Source organism: Danio aesculapii, chromosome 5, assembly GCF_903798145.1.
Source record: "Danio aesculapii chromosome 5, fDanAes4.1, whole genome shotgun sequence".
In the NCBI taxonomy this organism is placed as follows: Eukaryota; Metazoa; Chordata; class Actinopteri; order Cypriniformes; family Danionidae; genus Danio; species Danio aesculapii.
In genome coordinates, this window is record NC_079439.1 from 70,189,583 (window position 1) to 70,211,819 (window position 22,237).

General features: G+C 34.2%; 1 protein-coding gene across 4 annotated transcripts in view; it reads left to right on the plus strand.

The window, feature by feature from the left end:
- Positions 1-14,725, plus strand: part of ganaba (glucosidase II alpha subunit a) — a 36,569-nt gene extending 21,844 nt beyond the window's left edge. For all 4 annotated transcript variants that reach the window (XM_056458818.1, XM_056458820.1, XM_056458816.1 and 1 more), the window contains 13 exons: positions 156-282; positions 2,868-2,947; positions 4,178-4,318; positions 4,842-4,938; positions 5,029-5,130; positions 6,098-6,341; positions 8,207-8,271; positions 8,365-8,441; positions 8,538-8,612; positions 8,833-8,946; positions 9,026-9,138; positions 11,713-11,813; positions 13,423-14,725. In XM_056458818.1, the coding sequence (XP_056314793.1) occupies positions 156-282; positions 2,868-2,947; positions 4,178-4,318; positions 4,842-4,938; positions 5,029-5,130; positions 6,098-6,341; positions 8,207-8,271; positions 8,365-8,441; positions 8,538-8,612; positions 8,833-8,946; positions 9,026-9,138; positions 11,713-11,813; positions 13,423-13,532 (1,446 nt within the window). In that variant the 3' untranslated portion in view covers positions 13,533-14,725. The remainder of the gene's footprint in view (positions 1-155; positions 283-2,867; positions 2,948-4,177; positions 4,319-4,841; positions 4,939-5,028; positions 5,131-6,097; positions 6,342-8,206; positions 8,272-8,364; positions 8,442-8,537; positions 8,613-8,832; positions 8,947-9,025; positions 9,139-11,712; positions 11,814-13,422) is intronic.
- Positions 14,726-22,237: the final 7,512 nt, after the last annotated feature.

Consider the following 22,237-nt stretch of genomic DNA (forward strand, 5'->3'; position numbering starts at 1 on the left):
TTAAAATCCGATTAAAAACCAGTGAAAAAACTTCCCCTTTTTAATTTGTTATACACAATGTCACTTTCTTACACTATATTACATCTAAGCATTCAGCAGATCACCCTGCTCAAATTGTTGTAGTAAACCTGATGACGTTGTGTTTGTGTCCTCAGCTAGTGGCCATTGTGGATCCTCACATTAGGGTGGACAGTGGCTACAGGATTCACAACGAAATCCGCTCCAAGAACTTTTATGTCAAGAACAAAGATGGAGGAGACTATGAGGGCTGGTGCTGGCCAGGTGTGTACACGTACATTTAGTCATTTGTCCAAAGCGACTTAGAATTGAGGAGGCTTTCAGCGATTCAACTAGAAGAGGCAATACACACAACCAGAGCTGATTATACAAAGGAACTATTAGTGCTCAGAGAATTAAGTGCTACAGTATAGAGGGGGAAGTGTTTTTATTGTTATAAAGAGAGAAGAGTGTTTCTACAGGTGGTTTGTCAAGCCCACTCACCTGTGTGAGGCACACTTCATAAAAATGCACAATGTTTTTTTTATTTTTTAGATGAGATATGGAGTGATTGTAAGAGTCTCTGGTGCAAAACTGGTGCAAGTGTCGGTTAAAGTGTCAGAGAGATGAAAGAGTGTTTTCTACAGGTGGTTTGTCAAACCCACTCACCTGTGAGAGGCACACTTCATAAATGCACAATGTTTTTTTCGATGAGATATGGAGTGATTGTAAGAGTGTCTGGTGCAAGTGTCAGTTAAATTGATGAAAGAGTGTGTTTCTACATGTGGTTTGTCAAGCCCACTCACCTGTGTGAGGCACACTTCATAAATGTACAATGCAGTGCTTTTTACATAATAGGCTAATTTATACTTCTGCGTCAAGCGTACACGTATGCTACGGCGCAGCCTACGCGTGGACACATAGCCCTCGCTGTCTGCGTTGCTGACGTGCACCTCTCAAAAAAATTTAACTACACGTAGCGCAAGCTCTGTGATTGGTTGGCTTGGTAGGGCTGACGAGTGTGGGCGGGACCGAGAGCCGCGTGAGTCCCTTGAAAGAGCTCCAGATGAAAAGTTTTGTTTTGTGTTTACCTCATGACTAAAGTTGTTGCACGTCTGCCGGTTCCTGCCTCAAAATGAGCAAGTTTGAACCACTTGTACATTTAAGGAAGCGTTCATAAAAAACAAAACACCAGCGAAGAAACTCGACACAGAGGAACATAAACACCTCACTGCCAACTAGCGTTTCGGAAGTGTTATTGCAGAGTAACAGAAACCACGTGCAGAAGTATGAATGCACAGCTACGCGCGTTGCATGCGCCGTGGGTTACGCCGATCACTTGACGCAGAAGTTTCAAACCAGGCAATAGACTTTACTTAGGCAGGCCACCCAGGTATATTAACAGCTGCCCAAGTATGTATAGTGACTTTTTAACATTTATTTGACTATTATTATCATTCTTCTCTTTGTCTCCGCCCAAACATCCACGATCGATTAAGTAGTGGAAAATCTTCTCTAGTTTGCCCGTTTCGTACTGCGCGTGTGATATTTGTCAACACTACCAGTCTCCCATGATCTGCAGACCCACAGAGACGTGCCTTTTTGGGACTTAAGTTCATCCGGTGTCCTGACGTTTTATCTTGCATATCATATTATGCTACTAACACTGTATTTGATTAGTTCTGAGGTTGGGGTTAGGAATTAGGTAGGTTAGGGCAATATTACAGCTTTATACCACACTACTCCACATTAAAATTTACTTTGGTAGCAAAATCTGATGGGTTGCATATTGCATCATCAAAATGTGCTACTTACTTTTTGAGTGAGAGGGTGGACAATCTGACAAGGAAGGACAAATCGGCTGAACATCGGTCAGGGTTTTTAAACCTCCTACAATGTCCGGGATTCGGGTTTTGCTTTTGCTTTTTTTGTATTACCCTTTTATTCAAGCCTACTTTCGCTTTGCTTCGCAGCTGACAGCGTGCGCACACAGCCGCAAGAGAGAGGGAGATAAACATTAAAGAAGTAATTCTTTAATCTAAACTACTTTGAAAAACTTTACTAAATGAAGAGGATGAAATGACTTTTTAAACTGGCTGCAAAATATTTGTACGTCATTAGCATGGTTAATCAACTCGTTTGCCTTATTTAAATAATCTGCACTTTTTGTTCTTGGAATTATTACACTTATTTTGAGATCTCGTCTATTTTTATAAATTTTTTTGTCATTTATTTCTCATTTGCTGAATATTTTATTAATTTGATTGTCAATATATTACATATTTCATACCAATGTTTATGCATAAATAAAATGCTTTGACATTCAAGTTTGCTTTGAACTAGAGAGAGAGAGAGAGAGAGAGCTCCTGAGCGCATGGCTCCTGAATAGCACAGAAGTAAGAGAAATAGTGGATGTCTTTTTATATTTTAACATTCTTTAAAAAAAAACTTTAACCCATTGAAAAGAAACAGTGTATAAAAGTAAACTATGTTTTGTTTGTCGAATATAGTTAACTATTTATGTGATCTGGGTAAAAGTTGGGTTTTAATCCGGCTACCACCACAAGTATATTTCAAACCTGTGGGAAGCACTGCAATTTATTTATTTTTATTTATTTATTTATTTATTTATTTATTTATTTATTTATTAGATTAGATAAGAAGTGACTGTAAGAGTCTCGGTTAAAACAGTCAGACAGATGAGCGTTTTTCTACAGGTGGTTTGTCAAGCCCACTCACCGGTGCGAGGCGCACTCCGAATTTCACCTTTTGAGGTTGTCGTGCGGTGTGATGTGGTATCGGCTCACCTGTTGTCCATTAATATGAACTTCTGTTCAGCCTGCTGAAATGCACTGTTCTCTCTTCTGAAGGTAATTCAGGCTATCCTGACTTCACTAACCCGGAGATGAGAGCGTGGTGGGCCAGCATGTTTTCCTATGACCAGTATGAGGTATGATTTTGAATTTGATTCTTTTTCCATTCAATTGCTGATGATTTTAGGCCTGTAAAGTGTTTATTTTGTCCTCGTGTCAAAAAAAAAAACCTACTGGTAAAAGAGCTTTCACGTTTAAAGATCCAATAGACTGGAATAATTAACCTGCTGATGTTTGATCTAAGGAAAAAGGCAAAATTATGATTTATAAAGTCCAAATTAAGAGATAGTCTAAATTATGATTTGCTAAATCAAATTATAATTAAGATATCGGTCCATCCATAATAAATAAAATAAAATTTTTATTATATAATTTCAATATATTATTATATTATGTAAAATAATCATTCAATAACTTGCTTATAAAGACTTAGTTTTCATTAATTTAAAGAATTAATCAACACAGATGGTTGTTTGTCGGCCTATTGGCATGAAACTGTCAATTCTGTCGGTGCTAATAGCCTAGTGCAGGGGTCCCCAATCTTGGTCCTGGAGGGCCGGTGTCCCAGCAGGGTTTACCTCCAACTTGCCTCAACACAACTGCCTGGATGTTTCAAGTATAACTAGTAAGACCTTGATTAGCTTGTTCAGGTGTGTTTGATTAGGGTTGGAGCTAAAATCTGCAGGACACCGGCCCTCCAGGAACAAGTTTGGTGACCCCTGGCCTAGTGGTTAAGTGCGCTGACATATAGCAGCATGGTGCTCATGGTGACCCGAGTTCGATTCCTGGCTCGAGGTTCTTTGCAGACCCTCTCCCTATTTCAGTTCTTAATATTTTTACTGTCTGTAACATCCTCTGTCCTCTCCAATTAAAGGTGAAAACCCCCTAAAAATTATTTTGACGCAGTAGGTCATAATTTCAATTTTTATGGCATGACAGTTTTTTTTTCTTAACTGGCTGAAATGGAGATTTAAGATGTGTAAGCAGACTTTATTATCATTTTTTACTTTGGATTATACATGTGATTCTAGATGTTATTAATAATGTTATGACTGGATTTTGTGATGTTTCATTTCTTATTTGATATTGTTGTGCTCTCCTTTTATTTATTGTTTATTTTATTCATCTTTATACATTTTTTTAGTTTTTTATCTCTGCATTTAATGTTTGTTATAGTTCAAGCATGTTATGTTAATTTATGTTTTGTTAACATGTTGTGATTTGTGATGCGTTGTGGGACCCCAAGATGGTACATCTCAAGGGGTTAATCCAAATAAATAAATTGTAAATGAAATGCTTTTGTGCAGGGCTCTATGGAGAATCAGTACATCTGGAATGACATGAACGAGCCGTCTGTGTTTAATGGGCCTGAGGTGACCATGCACAAAGATGCTGTTCACGGTGTCTGGGAGCACAGAGACGTACACAACCTTTATGGCCTCTATGTGGTACGAGAATTTTTTTTATATATATACACATACTTACACACACACACACACACACACACACGTATACACACACATATATATATACACACGTGTATATATCTATATGTGTGTGTAAGTATGTATGTGTATATATGTATGTATGTATGTATGTGTATATATATACAGTGTATGTGTGTGTGTGTATATATATATATATATATATATATATATATATATATATATATATTAGTCATTAACGTTTATGCATTTAGCAGACACTGACATCTCAGGACTGTCATAAATTTGTTATGGTTTATATAGCGGTTTACTGGCACAAGACTAACCAAAAGTCAATCGCAACAATCCAATCAATTCTTCATGGACTAAATCAAGTCCTGCCCAACATTTGTTCCTTTCAATAGCCTTTTATCTGGAATATGTTAAAATGGGGAGAAAATATTATGCCCACTTGCCTACTTTAATGGACCGAGCGTGAACCTGTGTCATGTGTTTCTTTTTCTATACCATAATTTTGTATTTCCAGCAAAAGGCTACGTCTGAAGGCCTGATTCAGCGTTCTGGAGGAGTGGAGAGACCGTTTGTTCTGACCAGAGCGTTTTTTGCTGGATCTCAACGTTACGGTGAGAGACGTGTTCACATCAGACACAAAGCCTCATTTTTATATTGGAGCATTTGGTGGTGATTTTTGTGTCTGTGTTTGCATGCCTCAGGTGCGGTGTGGACAGGAGATAATGCTGCTGAATGGGGTCATCTGAAGATCTCCATCCCCATGTGCTTGAGCCTGGGCTTAGTGGGCATCTCTTTCTGTGGAGGTCAGCTAGTTCTTCATCTGTAACCATAAAATGCTTGCTTTTTTATGAAATGGAAATTTATAATAGATTTATTTTTTGTAATTTTAAATATTTATGCATTTTATTTATTTTTTATTTACATAATTTTTTAATTTTTATTTCATATTTATTATTTCATATATTTTTTAACATTTATTTTTTGTTTATTTTATTTTTTTTACATGCATTTTTTATTTACTTTATATCTTTATTTTGTATTTATTTTATATACTTATTTATTTTAAACTTTTTCATTTATTTTATGTATTTTCTATGTATTATATCTTTATTTATTTACATTACATTATTTTATGTTATGTTGTTATGTTATATTATTTATTGTGTTATTATATGTATCTTTTATTTCGTATATTTATTTTATTATTTATTTTATGTATTTTGTGTGTATGTTATATATTTATTTTTATTTACATAATATTTTTATTTTTGTTTTTATTTTTACTTTTTATTTATATATATATTTTTAAAATTAATTATGTATTCTCATTTTTTAAATTTATTATATGTATATTCTGTATTTGTATTTATTTATTTATTTTATGTTTACTTTATTTATTTTACCTATTTTGCATGTATTATATGTTAATTATTCTATTTATTTTATATTTATTTTATAGATTTATTTATTTTATATATTTGCTTTATTTAATCTATTTTGTATGTATTAGATATTTATTTTTTCATTTATTTTACATATATTTATTTATTTATTTATTTATTAGACTCAATATTTCAATTCTTTTTGAGCATACGAACAAAATTTTACTGAATTATCTGCAGAAATTCAATTAAATTTGAGTCCAGACAGAGATTTAAACAAAACAAACCACTTGCATCTTTGAAAATCAACTGGTTTTAGTTTCCTGCATTTCTGAAATCTGTGTGAAATACTTTGGTCTCAAATGGTGTTTTGTTTTTTCTTCCTCAGCTGATGTTGGCGGTTTCTTTAAACATCCCAGTGCTGAGCTGTTGGTACGATGGTATCAGGCTGGAGCTTATCAGCCATTTTTCCGTGCACATGCTCACATAGACACACCACGCAGGGAGCCCTGGCTGTTCGGCCCAGAAAACACTGCCTTGATCCGGGAGGCGGTCCGCCAGCGATATGCCCTCCTGCCATACTGGTACCAGCAATTCTACAATGCACACAACACTGGACAGCCTGTTATGAGGTGAGGCATCACACTAACGGAAACAAAAAAGCTATGAAAATGAACTCAAATTACCTGTGTATATTCAAGCTATTTGTGCAAATGTGTATTATAAATAAATAAATCACAGCTTTCTTGATTAAAGTGAAAATTTTGGCATCCCTTAAGATCTGCTTAGATTTAGAAGTGCAGCGATGAGCATTGTAGCCAATCACATGTTGTGCTTGTGTTGCATTTACTAATGCATTGGTCAATCAGGGCCATTTAGATTTTCGATAATGATGAGTACAGATACTTCTGTTTGGGGCACAAGCTCACTGGCTGAATTCTAACATCATTAACTATAAATTGCATGTATGTAGGTGCGTGCGTGTGTGCATGCATGCGTTATTAAGATTTTTGATAGTGATTAATATAAATACTTCTGTTTGGTGCAAAAGCTCGCTAGCTGAATTCTGACATCATTAACCATAAATTGCATATATATATTAAACGCTATGAAAATTAACACAACTGACCCCTAAATTCAAACTATGGAGGCAAAAGTGTATGGGGGTAAAAAAAAAAAAAAGTAAAGCTTTTTAAAATTTTGGCATCACATTTAGATCTGCTCATATTGTGTCGGATTTAGTTTAAGTGCAGCGATGAGCATTGTAGCCAATCACATGTAGTGCTTGTGTTGCATTTACTAATGCATTGGCCAATCAGAGCCATTTTTTGATAGTGATGAATATAAATACTTCTGCTTTGGGCAAAAGCTCACTGGCTGAATTCTAACATCATAAACTATAAGGGTGTTTACACACCTGCCTTTTTTAGTTTGGTTGAATTGGATTAGAGTTTTTTTATATTTATATATATATATATATATATATATATATATATATATATATATATATATATATATATATACATATATACATATATACATATATACATATATAAATATATATATATATATATATATATAATTAGATTTTTTGTTTGTTTTCTAATGCTACTAAAATAATAAATACCAGTAAACTGTGGTTCTGAACTTCAATAACCTATAATATGTAATTTCATACAAATACTTAATGCATTCATTTTTCTTAATATATTATATGAATAAACATTACAATTATTACTACAAAAGCAAGAATGATGATCAACTATGAAGATTTTTGATCTATTGTCAGACCTCTTTTTGTAAAATAAGTTGTTTTTAGTTATGTAATAATATGTAATAACTATAATAACCTAAAACTGTTGCATAACCTATATGTTATATATTTTCTCACTAATACTAAACACATTTATTTTGTCTTATATTCATACACATGAAGTATTACTACAATATATTACTTGATTGTCAACTATTAAGATTTTTGTCATATTGTCCGACCACTTTTTGTAAAATAAGTTGTTTTTAGTCTTGTAGTAATATGTAAAATCTATAATAACCTAAAAAACTATTACATAACCTATAATATGTTATATATGTTCACCCTAATACTAAACATTATCAAGGGTGATGGTCACCTATTATGATTTTTGTCAGACCACTGATTTTAAAAGATGTTGTTTTTAGTTTTATAATTAATCGTCTTCAATTTAAAGCATGAGTGTGGAATAGAAATAATTCAGTTCAGATTTAAGGTGATTAAAATGCAATAGTTATCTACACAGAACGTCTACAGATATTTTGACCTGTAATCATGCCAATAAAAATATAATTGCTTAGAAAAGTGACGACAAAATCAAGATTGGTGCATGTGAGCATAAGTGGCCTTGCTTTTTTTATGTAAAGAGTTTTTTCTTTTATGTGTGGTTGTAAAACAATGTCGTTCTCAAACTTCGCTCTCTTCATTAAAGCATCATTTAATTACATGTCACTCTTTTCTCAGACCTCTGTGGGTAGAATATCCTGGCGATGTCATCACTTTCTCAATTGAGGATCAATACTTGATTGGTGAGGGTTTTATATAAATAAATAATTTTATAATTAACCCACGTAAGTGTCATAGCAGCGAAGACTAAATCAAGGATTAATTTCTCATGGTAGGAAAGGATTTGCTGGTGCACCCGGTCACCGATGAGGGCGCCACTGGTGTTACTGCATATCTTCCTGGGAAAGGCGAGGTGATGCGTTTATTATCATTGAACATTGGATCATCTGGAATTGATTTTTATTTTCCCCAAGACTCTCTAAAGATGTCCTCTGGGTTACTCTTGTAGGTCTGGTATGACGTACACTCTCTCCAAAAGCATGATGGGGATCAGAGTCTCTACATTCCTGTCACCATGAGCTCTGTAAGTCCTGGTTATTTCATGTTTTGATCTTTTATTTTTAAATATTGCATAAAGTATGGGCTAATACAGGCATATATCACTATAACAATCACCTTTGCTACCAACTAGCATAGTTTATCCCTTGATTATTATTGAATTATTAGTTTTCTGTTATTACTTCCTGTATCTTGTGTCTTGACTTCATCAAATGACCAAATCCTGCTTTTTTCTATTGTTCCAGATCCCAGTTTTCCAGCGAGGAGGATCCATCATCTGCAGGAAAGAGCGTGTCAGGAGGTCTTCATCCTGTATGGAGAACGATCCCTACACACTCTATGTTGCTCTCAATTCTCAGGTAATCCCAGAATCCTTGTGTATATTGGCACATGTGTGTAGAAGTAGTGAAGTGCAAGTTGATGTGTGTTCTGCTGCAGGGTTTTGCTGAAGGAGAGCTGTACATCGATGACTTCCACACTTTCAACTATCAGAAATCCAAGCAGTTTATACACAGACGTCTGTCCTTCTCTAACAACAGCCTGACCTCCAGGTTTGTCTGCTCTTGTCTGTCTGTCTGTGTGTGTGTGTGTGTGTGTGTACTAGGCATGCCACAATTCTCAAAATAATATTGAACCGTTCGGTATGACATCCACAGTTCTATTCGCGCTTGTGAATTGTGTTTTTTTTTGTTTTACTTAAATAATTTATATGTGTTTTATTTCTCTCTGAATTTACTGTTTGTGTGTGCCTGTAAGTCTATGAGCTGAGATGAGGAAACTCCTGTGTATACATATTGAATAAACATTCAATCACTATGCTCTAAAGTTAGGGGGGGGACGCTTACCATCATTCCACACTTGAACATGGCGAGCGGTGGTGAAGTTCAAGTTTAAATCCACGGTGTGGGGACATTGCGGTTTTGCCGTTGAATGCCGAGGAAGAAAAGACGGAAAACAGTGAACAAAAAAATGACTGTGTGCATTATTTTACACGTATAGCCTACTCAAATGGAAACCCTTCCAACACGACTGCAGATATGCGCCGCCATCACCCAGCAATATCACTGTCTAAAGGCAGGATAGCAGAGAAAGTAATAAAATCCTTCAAAAAAACAACAATCGCTCGCTGAGTCCTTCCAGCAAACATACCCAACTGGTTCCTAGAGCCACCTAAAAATAGCAAAGGCAGTGGGGGTGTTCATTGCTAAACATTTGCAACCGTTTTCGGTGATTGGAGATGCGGGCTTTTGTCATCTTATAAAAGCACTTACATCGCGTTACAGACTACCGTCTCGCACTTTTTTTCAGCTTCAAGATAATTCCTGACCTTTATGAAAAGACACGCAACAATATTGTGTATGAATTAGACGATTGGACCTCGTGGGTAACCGTGAGTTACCTCACTGTAACTGTTCACTACATTTCAGACTGGGAAATGAAAAGCGTTGTACTAAGTAAAATAAAGGAGTATTGCAATAGATCGTTTTTATTTATTTTTTTTTTTCAGTTCAATTCACCTTTATTTGTATAGCGCGTTTACAATGTAGATTGCTTCAACGCAGCTTCATATAGAAGATTATAGTAAATTGAAACCGTGTCAGTTCAATTTTCAGTGTTGAAGTTCAGTTTAGCTCAGTTCAGTGTGGTGTAATAATCACTACTGAGAGTCCAAACACTGAAGAGCAAATCTATAAATGCGCAGCTCTACAGATACCGAACCATGCAAGCCAGTGGCGACAGCGGAGAGGGAAAAAACTTCACCAATTGACAAAAGTGAAGGAAACCTGAAAGAAACCTTGAGAGAAACCTGGCTCAGTTGGGCACGACCATTTCTCCTATGGCCAAACGTCTTGTGCAGAGTTCCATCGTGAAGAAGCTGCAGGTGGGAGACCTCACCGACTGGTGTACAAGCTGGCCCTTCAGGATCAATGCGAGGACTCCTCTGTCACTGGGGTCTTACAAGGATCAGTCTCATGTACTCCACTCCTCCATAACCACCACAGCATCTGCTCAGGATACGGCCTGGTCCAGGATTATGGAAGCTTTGGGAATAATAAAAAAAAAGACTAACATAAGTGCAGATGCTGTACAAATTATAACGTCTTTAGGGAAGTGTTCCCGGCTCCGGTTGCCCTAAATAATGCAGACTACCAATCCTTTAGAGGATTTGGATTTCAACAGCATTTGTGTTTTGTGTGTATGCTAATGCAAAGAGGTGTGTCTTTAATCTAGTTTTAAACTGACAGTGTCTGCTTCCCGAACTGTGCTATGAGGGCTGTTCCAGAGTTTAGCTGAGCCAGATATGAGAAAGATCTACCGCCTACAGTTAATTTTGATATTCTGGGAATAGTCAATAGTGCAGAATTAATTGAGCGTAGTGGACGTGAGGGGCTATAATACACCAGAAGTTTCCTCAAATACTGGGGAGCTAAGCCGTTCAAGGCTTTGTAGGTAGTCAATAAATTTTTTTAAATTTATATGATATTTAATAGGGAGCCAATGCAATGATGAAAGAACTGGAGGAATATGATCACATTTCTTTGTTCTAGAAAGCCCTCTAGCAGCTGCATTTTGAACCAGCTGAAGTTTGTTATTTAGGCCAGCAGGGCAACCACCTAGTAATGCATTACAGTAATCTAACGGAGAGGTCATGAAAGCATGAATAAGCTTATCCACATCATATGTCGAAGTTTGGCAACATTTTTAAGATGAAAAAATGCAGTTTTACAGATGCTTGAAATCTGGTCTTTAAATGACAAGTTGCGATCAAAAATCTCCCCCAAATTTTTGACTGAAGATGAGGACTGAACTAAGGATCCATCAAGGGTTAAACAGTGTTTTAGGTTTTACTCTTTTCTCCTTAACCTCTTACTGTACCTATTGTGTAAGCATAGAATAACAACAACAAAAAAACACTCATGTGTCAAGCCATCAGAACCAAACCAAAAACAATGTTAAAAAACTGAGGTAGTGTATATATTGAACCATAGGCTAACTGTATTGTTGCATCCCTAGTGTATACCAGTATTCTAGAGGCTAAATATTGAAGCTCATCTAATTTTACCATGCTCTTATTTCCCTTCTCTTTCTCATCTTTTTGTCTTCTTTCTTGCTTGTTTCATCAGAAATCTGGTTCCTGATGCTCAGTTTTCCACTGAGTCTTGGATAGAGAGGATCATGGTCATTGGAGGCAGTCGACCATCCTCAGTTTCTCTAATCAGTGCAGGTCAGTGTCACGTTGCTCATCATATAACATACAGAAACTTGACTCTTTACTACTAGTTATAGCATGAAATCAGTATTATAGGGGGCCTACTATGCCCCTTTTTACACTGAAACTGACCCTTTTAGGCTTTGATCCTAATTGTGTCGTTTTGGTGACTGTCGCTTTAAATGCAAATGAGATTGTGCTCTTTTCAAAAGAGGGCGGAGCTACAAATGCCTGTGTCAGCATAGTGGCAGATTCAAAGACAAGAATGATAGTCTATATATTCATTATATTTCTCTTAAGCAGTTTATATTATTCATTCATTCGTTCATTCATTCATTCATTTTTTTCGGCTTAGTCCCTTTATTAATCTGGGGTCGCCACAGCGGAATGAACTGCCAACTTATCCAGAATATGTTTTACACAGTAACATCTTAATCATTATTAAAGGGGACCTAATATGCCCCTTTTTACAAGATGTGAAACAAGTCTCCAATGTCCCTAGAGTGTGTGTGTGACGTTACAAATAATGTTTTATAACTCTTTGAAGCTGAAATATTTTAAGCTTTGGTCCTTATTGTGCAGTTTTGGTGTTTGTGGCTTTAAATTCAAATGAGATTGTGCTCTTTTCATAAGAAGGCGGAGCTACAAACGCCTTTTTGTCAGCATAGTGGTATGCCTTTGTAAATTGATACATTAAGGCCCAATCCCAATTCTACCCCTTAGAGCATAGACCTTCCCCTTATCCCTACCCCTCGTTTTGCGCGTTTACGTCAAGGGTGTCTCAATTCTCTTTAGCTTGAAGGCGTAGGGCTAAGCGGAAATTTCCCAGAATACCAGTTACACCAGAAAGCAAGGAGATCCACAAATTAGTATTTATTTATTATGAATTTTTACATCAAACAAACACGTTTTAATATATTCATAACTGTGTTCATGTATTACCATCATACTTAAAAAAAAAAAAAAAACGCTAAATTTCGTGATCTATAATAACTCTTGTATAGCAGTCCCACAACATTCTGACACTCGATGACACTGGAATACCCTGTCAGAATAGTCTAGTGGCTGAGAATGAGCTTTTTACAGTGTCTGCTATAATGTTAATTTTGTTTTTGGTGTGTTAACATTGAGGAGTAAGGCCACTGTGAAAAACACAGTATAGTTACGATTTTATTACCACATTATATCATTATCATAATAATATCATTGCCTTCAGTGATTTCCTGAAGATGAATAGCAAAAAAAGCACTACTGTAATAACTACAGCAGTCGCGATTGTCTGATCTCGTATGAAGCATGTGATCGCGATGACATGTGATGAGGTGTGCAGGTGCTGTAGTGCTGTGCCAATTCTTAGGGGTAAATTTTGAAGCCCTTCCCCTTCACCCTCGGTTGTAAGGGCGAAGGGGTAGGGGTACAAAAATAGAATTGGATTGGGCATTAGTTTATACAGTGTATATAGTAGCAATTATTTTCTAAATTATTTTGATACTGCGTTTGGTCACCATTTTGTCCTATGTAAATTTAAGTCCTAAATTAATTTAAAAAAATTAACCTAATTATAATAATGTTAATTTTTTAAATAATGTTAACAATTAACTATATTTATGATTTTGTTTTTCAGATGGTGTGGAGTCAGCTTTAGAGTTTGAGTTTTCCTCTAATCCTGCAGTGTTGACTGTCCGTAAGCCATCGGTCAGCGCAGCGGCAGACTGGACTGTTGTTTTGCGGTAAAACACAATCTTAACATGCAGCAGGAGGAAATACCGCACTTAAAGAACACACAAACAGAGAACGGGACCAGATCTGATGTATTTAAGATGATGAGATCAGTATGAATTCAGACTAATCTGGTTGGATTGAACAAACGAGACCAGAGAAGGATTTAAATGAGCAGTTTTATAATTGGCTTGAAAGTTAAAACAGAAATAATAATAATAATATAAAGGATATTGATTAGATTGTTTGAGTTAGGTTTTGTTTTTTGGTTAGAATATTGCATTTTTTTACATTTCTTTTTTTAAATTGGTGCTTATGAGAAATTAATAGTATGGGCAAAATTATGAATAGTTTAAAACTTGTTACAATTTTTCAAGCCACAAGACATCTATGAGGCCACATTCACTGTAAAACAAAAATCTGTTGATTTAACAGTTTTCGTTTGTTGTGGTTTACGGGCGTTTTCAGTTTATTTTCTGTTATAAATTGCATTATGGGACGTTGTTCTGCCTTTTAATGTTGAAAATTCAACTCAGTAATTTTATTGACATTTTAGTAGTTTGAAATGATAAGAAATTAAAAATATATAGAGAAATGAGACCTCAGAATATATCATAAATAGTACTGGCAGTTTATTACCACCATTTTGTATAGTAATTTACAACTACATCACTTCAAACTGTTAATAATGCCAATAAAAGTCAGTGTTTTTAACATCAAAATCTGTTGGAGGAAAGATCAAGGTCTTATAATGAAATTCAAGAGTATAAATAAATGAGGGGGAAACATTAAATGTTATTTACAGATTTTTTTTTTTTTTTGAGTTTGGGTTTAGTCGAGAAACAAAAGCGTCTACATTTGAAGATGTTTTCTTATTCAGCAAATCATGAGCGGATTAATACTTGACTCTTATGATGAAATCTGCCTTACTCATATTTCACTCCAAAATCTAAAGCGAGAAGTCATATTCATAATATAATAAACCAAATAAATATTCTGTAGGGCCATCAATTGCATTATGACTTGATGTTAAAAATTCAACTCTCCATTTGGAAAAAGTGACCTTTTATTGACATTTTAGTAGTTTGAAATGATAAGAAATGAAAAATATATAGAGAAATGAGACCTCAGAATATATCATAAAAAGTACTGGCAGTTTATTACCACCATTTTGTATGGCAATTTACAACTCCAATACTGACTATCTATCTATCTATATATATATATATATATATATATATATATATATATATATATATATATATATATATATATATATATATATATATATATATATCACTTCAAACTGTTAATAATGTCAATAAAAGTCAATATTTTTAACTCCAAAATCTGTTGGAGGAAAGATCAAGGTCTTATAATATAAGAGTATAAATAATTGAGGCGAAAACATTAAATGATATTAACAGGTTTTTATTTTAGTTGTTTGGGTTTAGTCAAAAAACAAAAGCATACATGTATAAATAAATTGGGGGTACATTACATATTTATTATGCAATAATAGATCAAATAAATACACTTTAGGACCATGTATTGTATTATGGGACTTTGCTTTGTTGACTTTTCAACTCTCAGTTTAAAAAAGTGACTTTTATTGACATTTTAGTAGTTTGAAATGATAAGAAATTAAAAATATATAGAGAAATGAGACCTCAGAATATATCATAAATAGTACTGGCAGTTTATTACCACCATTTTGTATGGTAATTTACAACTACATCACTTCAAACTGTTAATAATGTCAATAAAAGTAAAACAATTTTTAACACCAAAATCTGTTGGAGGAAAGATTAAGGTCTTATAATTCAATTCAAGAGTAAAAATAAATGAGGGGCAAACATTAAATGTTATTTACAGATTTTTTTTTTTTTTTTGAGTTTGGGTTTAGTCGAGAAACAAAAGCGTCTACATTTGAAGATGTTTTCTTATTCAGCAAATCATGAGCGGATTAATACTTGACTCTTATGATGAAATCTGCCTTACTCATATTTCACTCCAAAATCTAAAGCGAGAAGTCATATTCATAATATAATAAACCAAATAAATATTCTGTAGGGCCATCAATTGCATTATGACTTGATGTTAAAAATTCAACTCTCCATTTGGAAAAAGTGACCTTTTATTGACATTTTAGTAGTTTGAAATGATAAGAAATGAAAAATATATAGAGAAATGAGACCTCAGAATATATCATAAAAAGTACTGGCAGTTTATTACCACCATTTTGTATGGCAATTTACAACTCCAATACTGACTATCTATCTATCTATATATATATATATATATATATATATATATATATATATATATATATATATATATATATATATATATATATATATATATATATATATATATATATATATATATATCACTTCAAACTGTTAATAATGTCAATAAAAGTCAATATTTTTAACTCCAAAATCTGTTGGAGGAAAGATCAAGGTCTTATAATATAAGAGTATAAATAATTGAGGCGAAAACATTAAATGATATTAACAGGTTTTTATTTTAGTTGTTTGGGTTTAGTCAAAAAACAAAAGCATACATGTATAAATAAATTGGGGGTACATTACATATTTATTATGCAATAATAGATCAAATAAATACACTTTAGGACCATGTATTGTATTATGGGACTTTGCTTTGTTGACTTTTCAACTCTCAGTTTAAAAAAGTGACTTTTATTGACATTTTAGTAGTTTGAAATGATAAGAAATTAAAAATATATAGAGAAATGAGACCTCAGAATATATCATAAATAGTACTGGCAGTTTATTACCACCATTTTGTATGGTAATTTACAACTACATCACTTCAAACTGTTAATAATGTCAATAAAAGTAAAACAATTTTTAACACCAAAATCTGTTGGAGGAAAGATTAAGGTCTTATAATTCAATTCAAGAGTAAAAATAAATGAGGGGCAAACATTAAATGTTATTTACAGATTTTTTTTTTTTTTTTGAGTTTGGGTTTAGTCGAGAAACAAAAGCGTCTACATTTGAAGATGTTTTCTTATTCAGCAGATTAATACTTGACTCTTATGATGAAATCTGCCTTACTCATATTTCACTCCAAAATCTAAAGCGAGAAGTCATATTTATGAAATAATAAACCAAATAAATAGGCTGTAGGACCATCAATTGCATTATGGGACTTTACTCTGTCGACTTGATGTTAAAAATTCAACTCTCCATTTGGAAAAAGTGACTTTTATTGACATTTTAGTAGTTTGAAATAAAAAAATGAAAAATATATAAAGAAATAAGACCTCAGAATATATCATAAAAAGTACTGGCAGTTTATTACCACCATTTTGTATGGCAATTTACAACTCCAATACTGACTATATATATATATATATATAACTTCAAACTGTTAATAATATCAATAAAAGTCAATCTTTTTAACTCCAAAATCTGTTGAAGGAAAGATCAAGGTCTTATAATTCAAGAGTATAAATAAATGAGGCGAAAACATTAAATGATATTTACAGGTTTTTATTTTAGTTGTTTGGGTTTAGTCCAAAAACAAAAGCGTCTACATTTGAAGATGTTTTCTTATTCAGCAGATTAATACTTGACTCTTATGAGGAAATCTGCCTTAGTCATATTTCACTCCAAAATCTAAAGCGAGAAGTCATAATTATACAATGTTGCCTAAAATAAATACACTTTAGGACCTTTTTTTAATTACATAAGCGAATTTAAAACCAAATTCACATTTGGGGTGGAATTATGAGTAATAGCAGATTATTATTTTTTTTTTCTTGCACTACGAGCTTCTCAAAAAAAAATCTAGATGAAAAGTAAATGAGCAGTATTTTAAGTGGGTAATATTTCAGAGTATTAACAGATGTGTGTTCTCATACATGTTTTTGCATGTGAGAGCACATCAGCCATCAATGAAGTATTTAGTGTAAATTAGTAAGGGTTTGAACGGCATTCGGTGTCAAAAACAGGCTCTGGTAGAAGAGAAATGATGCTCAAAAAAAAAAAAAACACTAAACAAAACAGCCCGGGACTCTTAAATATCAAATTGGCTGATTTACTTGAACACTGAGCGGATTTAAAGGGACAGTTCACCCAGTAAATGAAAATCCTGTAATAATTTACTCATCCTCTACTTGTTCGAAACATGAATGAATGTTGGGGGGAAAAAACAACAGCAGCTATTCACTTCCAACTGTTCATTCCAACTATTGATGTTGTTTGAAACTATATAATGTGTAAGACATAATATATATTGAACCAAGTCTGTAAAATCAGAGAATACCTCACCAGAATTTTATATCACACCAACCCAGACAATATATCAGTTCAAGGTATTAAAAATGTCAATAAATGTAATTATTTTTCAAACTTTTTTCCTCAAAACCTGAATGAATGTTGGGAAAACTAGATATTCACACCGTTTTCCTTTTATCAATGTCAATGGCTGCTTTCCCTCCTCAACATTCTTCAGAACGTGTTGTTTTGTGTTCAACAGAAGAAAGAAATTCATAAATCTTTTCAAGCATCTGCGCGTGAGGAAATGACGAAATGTTCATTTTCGCGTGAACTATCCCTTTAAATGAAAGGATTCCGGCTGGAGTGACTTTTTCGGAGAGCGGCAGAGAAAACGAAGTCTGCCGTGTGAGGATAGAGAAGATGATGTAATGAATGCCTGATGAATTTGGAAATAAAGACTGGATGGAACAAATGTCTCCAATGCTGACTTAATTTTTTTTGGGGGGGGTTGACTTTTTCATATGACCTTTTTATTTTTATTTTAGATATTTACATAAGGATTGGGGGAGTGGGGGGCATTAGAGGGAAGCAAAACGAATGATGTACTGGAAATGCATTCATTCCTTCAGTTTCCCTTTGGCTTACTCTGCGTTCACACCGAAGGCAGCGAGAGCGTACAAGTTTGCTTTGGCCGCCCTGGCGACAGGCTGTCTGCTTTCACAGCTCCAGTGGCGAGAGCATCAAAGTTCGCTACACCGATCTCATATTAACAGGAGCAGTTGCAGCATATCAGCAAATCATTCACATTCCCACATAATGTGAAAGTGTTCTGCGCCTTTTATCAGATTCATTTAACTACGGAAGGTCCAGTTGTTGCGTGTGCTGTGGCTCTGCTCCATTTATCCAATATGTGTCCATATGTCTGAAATATTCACCAATAGACCCTTTTCACATGACGTCACGCGGTGTCTTTTTCACTCCATTCAGTGTATCGTTATTTCCGCCTACACAAATCCCCATAAAGACCTCACACAGTCAGCTGCATATTTACTACAGAAATGGTAAGATGACTTCAGCTGTTTTTTGTTGTCTGCATTAAAGGTGAGAGACATCTGACACATAAAAAACTTGGATCATTCAGATTTCTGCTTGAACCAAGAAAATGGGACTTTAAACAGAGTCTATTGCTTTGTGTTGCTGTCTTTACTGCAGATGAAGTTGGTATGGACTTGTATTTGTCAAATAAAGATTTCAGATGTTTACAAGGGTGTACATCTGTGTGTGTTCTGAAGAGTAAGTAATGAATAAATCTGTGGGTGTTTCACTGTGGTTGTTTACAGTGGACAGCTGATTCACAAACACACTCATATTATTCACATTCTCAGATCTGTGACTTTTTTTAATAGGTATTTTATCCATGAACATAAAACATTTGTCTATTTAATATATAATATTATAAAATTAAATGAAACCGAATAACAATGTTGTATGTGGCTCTTACTAACCAAACGAAATCATTATAAACCATTTACAAATGCAAAAATAACACCAAGAACACTGCATTTGTCTTCAGTATTATTAGATTATGAATTTATTTGTAACATTATTAATTAAAAGGCAGTACTAATATCAAATTAAATCCACCCAAAAGGTGGCGGTAGGGCATAATTAATTCATTCAAATGGAGAAACTGAACAAAACATTACTAGATCAGTAAATACAAAATGATGAAGCTGGTTGCATTTATAGACATACCAGGTAATAGAAGAAGATTTAGTAAAGAATTATACTCATGCTGGAACATTTACATATAACAGAGAATATCAATTTATATTCACAGTTAAAAATAATGCTTTATTAACTGAGGGTTTTGGTTAACAGATGCTGTTTATTGACTGATGCTTGATTGATTGATTAGTAGAAACCAAATGTCAAAACTGTGTTGATAAATAGATTGACAGACAGATCGATCTATCTACTGGTAATATTTTGATTCAATTTATATTCAGAGCAGCATTAAAGGGAAAATAAATCCATTATTGAGGAAATAAACGTAATTAATTAGTGAAAAGGTTGCGATTATATGCTTTCGTTGATAATCAGTAGTTTATTCCTATTTTTAATAACTTAAATCCTTTTCAAATTCAGAAAGAGGTTCAGTATTGAAAGAGAAACATTTGGACACAAGCCCAATATCAATAATAGTCTTAAATCAGATGGTGAAATGTTAATATTTTTATTTGTAGATTTTCCAGAGAAGTCTCTCATTCATTCAAAGGTAAACCAGAACGAAAAATACACTGCTTTGCCAATAGGGGCACAGTGAAGTGACGTCATTGTGAAAAGGGTCTATATTTCTATTTAGTCCCTGTAAAAAAAAACATCGTAAATAATTGGAAATCCGGCAACTGCAATACTAAAACCCTTAGGAAAAACTGTGGTCAGAACCAAAAGTTTACAGGACTGTGTTTTTTCGACTCCTCAGGCGGTGGACCTCTAAATTCTTATTTCTTGCCGCCGTACTGCGTCATAGCTCATTACCATAAAGTTGACTTGATTTCAAGTCTCGACGCCCACATCGGCGAAGAAGACGCGCTGCGTCTGGGCGCCAGCTCCCATCGAAAATGAATGACCTCCGGCTACTTTGACACTCTCTCTGCCTTCGGTGTGAACGCACAGTCTCTATTTCAGAGGTCACCACAGCGGAATGAACCGCCAACTTTTCTGGCATATGTTTTACGCAGCGGATGCCCTTTCAGCCGCAACCAAGTAGTAGGAAACATACACACAAACTCATACAATATGGTGAATTTAGTTTATTCAATTCACCTGTAGAACATGCAAACCCCACACAGAAATGCCAACTGACCCAGCCGGGACTCGAACCAGTGACCTTCTTGCTCAGAGGCCACAGTGTTAACCACTGAGCCACCGTGATGCCCTGGAAATACATTTATTGTTAAAAATAATCATTTATTAACTTAGGGTTTTGGTTAACAGTTTCTTTTTATTGATTGATTGATTGATTGATTAGTAGAAACCAAATATGTCAAAACTGTGTTGATAAATAGACAGACAGATCGATCTATCTACTGGTAATATTCTGATTCTGCCATTATTTTTTTATTTGATTTATTTTACTTTGTAATCACTGCATCTGTACTCTTAACGTAACTCGCAGCCATTCCAGTTGGGATATCTGTGTGGAGTTTGCATGTTCTCCGTGTTGGCGTGGGTTTCCACTGGGTGCTCGGGTTTCTCAGTTTAGGTGAATTGGATGAACTAAATTGGCCGTAGTGTATAAATATGTGTGAATGAAAGTGCTGGGTTGCAGCTGGAAGGGCATCCGCTGCGTAAAACATATGCTGGAATAGTTGGCGGTTCATTCCGCAGTGGCGGCCTCTGAGATGGAGACTAAGCCGAAGGAAAATGAATGATTGAATCGATCCTGTTAAACGAGGAACAACCCTCATAATAATCAAAAGCAGCATTCTGATGTTGAAGAGTGTTTTATTAAACTATTAAACTACGGCTGCACTTGTGAGGTGATCAGTCAACTATAGTAAATGAATTAACGTTTATTACCAAAAAATGAATAAAACGTCACAATATGTGCATCTCATAGCATCATATAACCTCACAAACTCTCAATATATCAATCAAACTCACTATGACAAGCATCATTTTATTACATCTTGCATAATACTGTACAATCTTCTCTTTCATTCAATCCATATACAAAATTTAGAAATATAGTAAGTGATAACCAGGGCCAGACGGAATCTGCAGACGTTTTTAGCTATTTTCTGAATTTTGGTAAAAATCTGTGGATTTCTGCTGAATTATTTTGGGAGTATCATAACTAAAACCTTAATATATGAAATAAAAAATAATCTATTTTTAACATTTATTTAATGTTTAAAATGCAAATCCAATTAGATTCACTTTATTTGGTAAACAAAGCAAGTCTCTCATATAATATCTCTACTAAAAGACAGAAAACATTACTTTACAAACTGCATTGTACATAAATCAGATGAACATTTTCACATTAGTCAATAATCATTACAGTAAATAATATAATGATAAAATATAGATTTACACATTTACTCAAGTAAATAAACAGAATTAATGATGGGCTGAAAATCTGCACGCGCAGATTCCGTGTGGGCCTAGTGATAACTCTTTATATAACTCTTTTAAGCCGATATATAGACTCATAAATGCAAATCTTAATAATAATTTTAATGAGCATGATTGCAAAAATAGCCGCTAATGATAAACAGCAGACGGCTGATTTTCTTTTAAAATCTAGATCTTTTTATTTCTTCGAAAATCATTGAAACATTACTATTCTGATGTCGTCTTTACTGCGTGGGCTTCCCTCTACACTGTGAAAAGCGATTAGTTGGCTTTACTTGATCATTTTAAGGCACTTTAAGTAACTGCAATTATAAAAAATTAGTCAAA